The 8795-nt window shown below is 41.9% G+C and overlaps 1 protein-coding gene across 1 annotated transcript in view; it reads right to left on the reverse strand.

The window, feature by feature from the left end:
- The window catches only part of AMDHD1 (amidohydrolase domain containing 1), a 12676-nt gene extending 4951 nt beyond the window's left edge, over nt 1–7725 (reverse strand). The window contains exons 1-4 of the mRNA XM_014964341.1: nt 5763–7725; nt 4443–4549; nt 3404–3468; nt 2553–2830 (exon numbers count right to left, since the gene is read on the reverse strand). Coding sequence (XP_014819827.1) covers nt 2553–2830; nt 3404–3468; nt 4443–4549; nt 5763–5899 — 587 coding nt within the window. The 5' untranslated portion in view covers nt 5900–7725. The remainder of the gene's footprint in view (nt 1–2552; nt 2831–3403; nt 3469–4442; nt 4550–5762) is intronic.
- Between the last annotated feature and the right edge of the window lie 1070 nt (nt 7726–8795).

The raw sequence follows: 8795 nt of genomic DNA on the forward strand, positions 1-8795 counted from the left end.
GGGTTTAATATTTTTCCTAGAACTTTTTTTTTTTTTTTTTTTTTTTTTTTTTTTTTTTTTTTTTTTTTTAAAAAAAAAAAAAAAAAAAAAAAAAAAAAGACTCAGACATCCTCAAAATCATAAATTTGATTCAAAAATAATGACATGCCCCCTGCTATGAGCTTTTTAGGTTCATTTCCTAAAGAACCGGGAGTTCTGAGGCTGGAAATATTTTTAATAGTGATGGACAGGAACAAGGATCACTATAAACAGAGCAGCCTTATTTTTCTCTAGGATGGCTCAGATGAAAGCAACCTGCATGCTTTGGTACGTGCTGCCTGTCACCAATGCCCTGTATCACAGTCCCACAGAATAACTGTCTTTGTAAGGACCGCTCATCTGATCCAACCCCTGGTCGCAGAGCAGGGTCAGTTTGAATTGTATGTCAGTGTTGCCTTCTAGAAGTAGAAAATCAGGCTGAATTACTGTACACCTAGAAATCATGAACAGATACAGCAAGTTCTCAACATCTGCCCAAAGCTAATTTCCAGGTAGGAAAAAAAGAATAACCATTTCTGGCAAGTCTGGAGGAAGGCTCCTTTGAAGAGTTCACATATTGAAGCTTTACAAGCCACATATTGCAAGACTTGGCAATATAGAAGACCTGACACCTTTACCAATTAAATGAACTTTCTGGTGATGCTTCTGCTGTAAGAGGCCAGACTTGCATCAGTAAATTAAGCCAAGTGTAAGAAGCAAGCAAGCGAATGGCTGAGCAAGGACTTCACAAAATTCCTCAGCAGCAGCCCTGCAGGGGTCTAAGCAGCATTTTTTTGTGAACACGCATAACATCGCCTTCTTGTTTCTCATTAAATAGAAGGATTTTAAATTGATTCTCCACTGTTACTGAAGCTGCAGAAAATTCAGAGTTTAAAATCAGAGCTCAACAAGGCAGAATACTTCACTCAGCATTGTAGTGGCCCAGATGTTCAGGAGGCAGCTAAAGGCTGAGAACTACAGCTCTGAACATCTGGCCTCGGAACAGGGAAGAGCCACAGAATTCCTCCTGGTCAAAATAAATACCTAAGGCAGAGACTAAGTTTGAAGGATAGAAGAAAATTCAAACAAAATATTGTAGACATGAACATTGGAATGAAAAGAGAAGAGGATTTAAGAAGGCCCAACTGGAAAATACAGATAATTCACTATTTCTGTCAGGAAATTTCCTCAAATCCCCAACTACCTTTCCTCCTTACTTACAATACAATATCCTCATTACCTGTATTTTGTTATGCCTGATGTACATCAGTGGGGACAGAACTGTGCAGAGAAGGAGGCGGTACACCTGTCTTTCTAAAACACAGGATTTGATAGGTTTGTAAGAATGTTGAAATTTATTTCCTTAGTTTATAGAAATGCTTGAAATATTTTTGGTGGGAAAGACTATTGGGATTTTGACTGAATTCCTTCTAAGACTTTTTAGGGGATAAGGGAAGGAAGGGCTGAGAAATAGATATAGTTTGTGGTAAAACCTCAATTATATTTTACCGTTAAGTTTAGTAGAACTTCTTGAAAGTAATATTTGGTGTTTTCAGCAGATTTTAGTTGCTTTTATCTCAACCATCTTCTAGTTACTGAAGATGATACAGGATTCCTTTTGAATAGTTACACTAACAAAAAATAATTTCCCATCCTGCCCCAAATATACAATAATTAGACTGGAAATGATTTCTTCTAGGTCATGTTTTCTTGAATGTCGGAAGTAGTAGATTATTTTTTTTTTTAGTATTTTTTTTTTATTTTTAATAAACGTTTCTTAAATATTGCCATGGTATCCCTGTAATGGTAGGCCTGCCTCCATCTCACATGCCTTGTCTTGCTGCAGTCTACTGCTTCATCTGTCAAAATATGTGTTTCACATACACCTACCTAGCTAAAACTCCTCATTAATTCTTTCATACAATGACATCTGGTAACTTGAAAATGTTATTTTCTTCATAGGAAAAAAAAAAAAAAAACAAAAAAACAAAAAATCAAAGTGAGAAAGGCTTGTTATGGTATGTCTACTTCAGCCATAAAAATAGTTGTGATTAAGCACATTTACTTTAACCTACCCATCTCGAACCTATTAGACGTATGCAATTCTTCATTGCATGGAAGCATAACTAAGCTTTTTTATTGAGGTATACTAGAATTAAACACAGTATTTTTTTCTAGTAGCTGGTCAAAATAAAACCTCATGGCAGAGACTAAGCTTGAAGAGTAGCAGCAAACCCAAGCAGAAGAACTGTCTACAGGAAACCTTGTAATCCTTGTTATGTTCAGTGCGAGCATCAGCTGGAGACAGGGATTCTGTGCTAAATTTATGCTGGAATTTAGTAGCCATTAAATAATACTTCCCCATGTTCCTTCAAATTAAAATTTAGGAGAGCCTTCCATAAATACTGTCTATTATTTCAAATATGTTATATTTTAGGAGGGCTGGGCAGAAGAAACCTTTCTGAAAACAACAGCAAATTTTCAATGCAAAGCAGTAATACTTAACAAGAGCAAGAAAAATCGCATCATATTACCTTGGCACAGAGTGCGCTCCACAGTACGTTGAAGAAATGCCAATATCCATGGATTGCTTAGCACGTTCTATCACCCTGAGCATTTTGAGCTCTGTTTCTAAGTTTAGGCCATATCCACTCTTGCACTCAACCAAGGTAGATCCTGCTCTGCGCATGCGTTCGAGTCGGTGTTTGAAAGTGTTGAACAGCTCTTCTTCCGAGGCTTTCCGAGTGTGTTCCACAGTAAAATGTATTCCTCCCCCCGCCTGGTGGATCTCCATATAGGATGCACCTGCCAGCTTGGGGACAAAAAGAAAACAAAAACCAACCCCCCCATACAATTAGCTATTAAATGTGCATTTTCTATCCAAGAGAGTCTGGAAAGTTCCTTGAAGTCTCTGCAGTGAGACAGAAAAAAAAAGGGGGGAAAAAAATCCACATTAACTCTTCCTCCTTATCCCTTCTCTTTCCCCTCCACTTTAGTGAAGAAATGATGTAAGAAGTGACATAAAGAGAATTACTCTGAAGATTTGCTTCCCTCTGAGCCCAAAGGGAAAACCTACCTCTAGTTCAAAAATTCATTATGTGGGGAAAAAAAAAAAAAAAAACAAAAAACAAGATTTAGACGGTAATGGAAGGCAGCACTGCTGTATTGCTTCAATTTATGCAAAAATATAGGAAGGCTGGCTGCAAAGGCTGCAGCTACACTCCTCTCAGCCTACCAATATCCTCCCTCCTCCCTCAGTTAGATTATCTGACAGGAATTATGTATTTTTCTACAGAGAAGAGATGGGAGTCTGCTAGAAAGTAGAAATAGTTACACATCAAAAAAAGAGGAAGAAAAATCCAGCTGTGTAATCTTATGCCATTACCTTCATTGCAAACTCATGGACCCTGTCACCAGCCCACACTGGATGTGTATGTGCATCTACCAGGCCTAAAGAAAACAAAGTAAATGTACACTCAAGTTATTTCACTGTATAAAAGAAAAGCTTATGAACATGCAAGCAAATGAAATGGAAGCTCCCCTATAAAGCCTCTATTGGTTAGAGAAAAAGAAAATTCCAACCAGCCAAAAATCTAGGATTTTTTCAAAGGCTATTAACTTCCTTTGGATTTTTTTAGGTGTGACACCTTATGCAAAATGTCTCTAGGTAATTGCATCAGTTGCTGAATTTTTCATGTTGTTTTGATGACATTTTCAAACCATGGTATAAATGAAAGACGACAAAATTTGAAGGAGTTCATCAGACTTTAGGTCTGCGTTCTTTAAAAAGAGCTTAGGCTGGGCTTAGTACAGCAGCACTTACTCTTGCAAAAGTCCACTTACTCCAGCGGGAGCTTTTTCCATGAGCTGTGAAACCAACACTACTGAACGTCCAAGGCCACTGCAAACAACACAGTGGTCTGACAGCTCACGCGATAATACCACTTGCAAAGTTTAACATGCAATAGATTTGCCCAATTTGTTGATTGGGGTTTTTTTTAATCAGATAAATTTGCGGAGTATGTGACTTAAAATTCTGTGCTGCTCTTTTTCCTCCAACTGGCTGCAGGCGGGACAGAGAGACTGATCCCACGGCTGATGGATGGAAAAGCTGGAGGAAAAGAAATGTGAAGCTGAAAAGTCACTAGGTGGGCCAGCTGCATGACTGTAACACATGGGAACAGATGAAACGAGGGGACAGGGCTTTACCATGAAGCCAAAAAAAATCCCCATCCCAAATGCTGCAGTTTTCTCCTTGCAGCACTCCCGATGAGGAAGCTGCAATATTCTGCCCCTCAACATAAGGTGTTATCTGCACTGAATACAGAGGAAAAAGGGCAGAAGGATGTTTAATACACATTTACTTTGTCTCTAAGTACTTCCTGCCATTTGGTATTGTATCATTATGAAAAAAATACACCTACCTGGTAACACACACTTCCCAGAGCAGTCAATGATTCTTTCAAATGTTGCTCCTGAAAACTGATTGCGAATAACATCTGCTTGTCCCACAGCTTTGATGCAGCCATCTCTGCAAGCAACAGATAACAACAAAAGAAAGTCAGGCGCTCACTGAGAGAGCTCCTGGAGCAACAACTCTCTGAAATCAGGGGCAGGGACCTTCAGCAGGACTGAAGGTGCAGACAGGAGGTGGTTTGCTAATCTTACAGATACACAGAAAATTATGGGGTAACGCCATGGATTTCAAGTTGTTTGCCATAACACTTGTCATGTCCTCTGCTTAGATGCCTCAAGATGATACCTTGGAACTCTTTCATTCTGATTTCTGCGAGGCAACATCTTTTTTCTCATGTGGATCAGCAAATATACAGCATTCCTCCAGCAAGCCTCTGCAGGGCACCCTTCTCACAAAAATCAAACTCTCATCATCAGCGTCCACTGCCTGGACCTGACTCATATCCATGTGCCCATGGAAGCCACAGGGATAAATCTCTTTGGGGCTGATCTTCAACCTCAGTTCAGCAGCAATTTCCTCCCAGTGGAGCTTAAGGATGGGAACCCTGCACTGCACTAGAGGGATGCCCTCCAGCCATGCATGGAGATCCATCCACCCCACCTCCATGACAGGAGCTTCCTGGGGCGCAAGGGGTACCTCTATCCTTTCAGCCTTGTCTTTCTCCAGCTCTTTTCAAGCCACTGGAATAGTAACCAGGAGTCATCATGAGTACTTCACTGGAAGTATCTCCATGCTACGTGACTGAATTTTTAAGAGGCAAATAGCAATTAGAGCATGTAGAAATGGGAGAGATGTAATTATACACATTGATTATTAACTATAATTTCATTAGTTATACAAATTATTTATAGGATTGCTATTAGTTCATATCAGTTATCCTAGAAACAAAGCAGAGAGGCAGAAGAGGGTAGCAGTTATGATCAACACCAGGCTAGAAGTTATCCTCACAAGGCTGGAAGCATGAACACAGCATGATAACAGAAGTTGTCATGGTATAGACTGTGAAATAACCCGCATTCTGAAGGCGTGTTTTCATGCAGGCAGATGGCTGCGGTCCCAGGGCAAGTCCCAGACCCAGGCAGCCCATCAGCTGGTGAGCGGGCTGGTGGGGCAGGGGGGCAGCTCGCAGAGACTCCCTCCCACCATCACCCAGCCCTGCCACCCCCTCGGCCCCCTCCTGCCACCAGCCCCACCGATCCCCCAACACGCTCCCGCCAGCAGCTCTGCCACCCCCCGACCCCCTGCCACCATCAGCCCCCGCACTCACAGTCCCACCACCAAGCTGGCCCCCTGCAGCAGGGCCAGGCTGGTGGCTCCATCCCTCCGCAGGTACTCCTCACCCCGGCTGCAGACCAGCACCAGCTGCTGGGCGTTCTCCAGCAGCAGCCGCTGCCGGCCCGCCATGGCTTGCAACAGGGACGCCGCTCAGCTCAAAGTCCTCCTGCCCCCACCTGACCCTCACCCTGCCCGGTTGGTCTTTGCTAACCAGCCTCCCAACAGAGGGGGGAGGCACGGGGGTGGGAAGTAAAGCTGGGGGCAGGTGGGATGATTTCTCTGGAGCACAGGTGATGTGGATGGTGGTGGTGGCCACCATCACTTGGCAGAAATTCGGGCTGGAAAAGCTACAGGCCTTTAAGAGTGAATTTGGTGGCAGCCTGCTGTGCTAGGCAAGGGATGCTGCTCTCGCCGAGGTCCGGGGCAATGTGACAACATCCATACGTGGTGCTGGCTTGCAATAATCTCCAAAGCACCAGTTTTGCCAGTTGGAGATTTCCTGGAGTCCTCTGCCTGCATTGCACCACCTGGAGATTTCCCTTTGCTAAGAAAACAGGAGCTTCTGAATTGGGAGCATTTCTCTGCCCACATTCCCCCTTCCTGGCATCCATCCCCTCTGCAGCATCCATCACCTTGCCAGTGTCCACCTGTCCATCACTTTGCCAGCATCCATCACCTTGCCGGCGTCCATCACCTCCCCAGCATCTCAGCACCAGCCCCTGAGGGATCATAACACCTCTCCCCACACTGGGTATTCAGGCAAACATTAATTTATCCAGGCAGATATTAATCTATCCAAGTCCATGGTCAAGATGTTTGTGCGATTTTGCTGCCCCCTGCAGAATCCAGGAGGGAAGAGTCAGGGAGCAAATATTTGCTCTTGACGTGGATTTGTGGTTTTTTCTCTCTTCAAACGTTCATAATGAGTACAGGGCTCCAGTAATTCCCAGGTAGCAAATGGCGTGTATTTCTAAACAGGTGGTCCTAGCCAAAAAAATGAGCACACAGCTGAGAAGACCCTAAATCTAATCACTGCAAAGAGACAAAACACTGTGGACTCTATGAGCTTATCGCTGACTGCAAAGGACCATGAGCTTTGGCCATAAGGCCAGATGTGGGAATGATACCAGCTCCTGTGTCTGGATGTGGCCGCATCCTCACTTCCAACAGGACACAGGTGCACACAAACCCTCCTTTCTCTAAGACAGGCCAGGACCACAGGAATTTTCATCTTTCATGAAGCTCCCCACTTGAGAGGGCAGAGGGATAAAGGAGACATTTTATTTTCCCCATGTGTAGAACTGGGATAACGTCTGTGTTTGACACCAGCACTGTGGTAAGCAATTACTGACAAGAGCTGGGTCTAAGCAATACAATGGCTGTAATTTCCATTCACAAAGTCTGCCTCTAGCTGTCTGGTTTCTGGTGGCAGAACGCCTCTCCAAACCATATCTCACAGGTAGTGCTTCTTCACTCCATCAGAGGCCCAAACAGGGAGTCTCAGCCCAGCAGAGCAATTTCATTAGGAAATGCCCATAGGTAAGGGACACTCAGTTAGCCTTAATGCTTAAAAGTAAACATTTAAAACATGGTTATGTTTCTGCCAAAACATTTAACATTCCAGATGCCTGGTAACAAAGAGACTTTCTTTTTATGACAGAGACTGGGAAAGCGCACTCCCATTTTGCAGTGTATCACCTTAACTCTATTAATGACATTGAAGCCTATGGACCTTTAGAGCTGCCAGGAGACTATTTTTGTGTGGCTACTGGCTACCAAGTGGACACAAATGTGTCCTTCCTTAGTAGCAATTGTAGAGCCACACTTCAGGCTTCATGACACAAAGAAGCAGAGTATTTCTTAGAGACACCGGGGTGTAACGGATCTCCACATCTCACCTGCAGTGAAATCTTCACAACTATTTCCAAATAGTTTATGAGCTATTTTTAAAGTTTAAAGACTATAAATGTATGTATATATTTTTAAAGTTTAAAAACTATAAATGTATGTATATAGTAACTACATACAGACTGTGAAATATATATATAGAGAGAGAGAGAGACTGCCACGTTGCATTCACAGGACCAAACGTTCTTTACCTTCTACTTCACACTTATCTACATACAGTATGAATACCTGAGAGCAGAGCACTGACACTGATGCTGAACTGAGCCAATACATGAACGAACCATCTATTTTCTTTTGGAGTACGCAACTTCGAAGATTTAATTTATTCCAGGAGTCACTTAAATTCTGGTATTTTCCTTGGCAGTAACAGCATTTGTTGACACAGGTAATACTTAAAAGTTGTGGGGGTTTCATTTGTTTGTTTTTCAATATTCACTTTCCATTCTAATATTTTCCATTTAAAATTGAAATAATTGTCTATTCCTCCAGCATTAGTATTTTGGATGCCAACAGAAGATTAGAGACTTTTTCAAAAGTTAACGTCCCCATATTAAAATACAATGCCAAAAAAAAGTAAGCACATTATTACAAAATTATGAAAAAAAAACAAAAAAAAAGAAAAAAGTTTATTTCCAGATATACAAAACACCTATTCTCTCATTTCTCCATCTTCTTCCTCTTCTTCCACACCTCTGATGTACAAAACATTATTGCACCTGTAAATAAAAACAAAGAGTTCCCTTAACTGTAAGTATTTTCATTTTCCACCCCTTATATACACTGCTTTAAGCACTTTCTTGCTTGAGTGTAGCCTGGAAACAGCCAAATGCTCCATAAGGAATTGCTGCTTTCCATGAGGTCTGTAACAATTGCAAAAGTTATAAAAGCAGTAACTGGTTCACAATGTTAGTGTTAAAGTGCTGAAGTACAAGAAGTGTTTGCTTTTGGGTTAACAGTTTAGTCAAGTTTAATCTCCGAGCATGCAAAACGTTTTCAGCAGCAATACACTAATATAGTCTACTAATGCCAAGCGATTAATAGATGTACAATAATCTGGAAAACTAAAGTATTTAGTTATCTGAAACAGGGATTACAAATAGCGCTTTAAAAATATTTC

Source organism: Calidris pugnax, unplaced genomic scaffold (genome assembly GCF_001431845.1).
Source record: "Calidris pugnax isolate Ruff unplaced genomic scaffold, ASM143184v1 scaffold44, whole genome shotgun sequence".
NCBI lineage: Eukaryota > Metazoa > Chordata > Aves > Charadriiformes > Scolopacidae > Calidris > Calidris pugnax.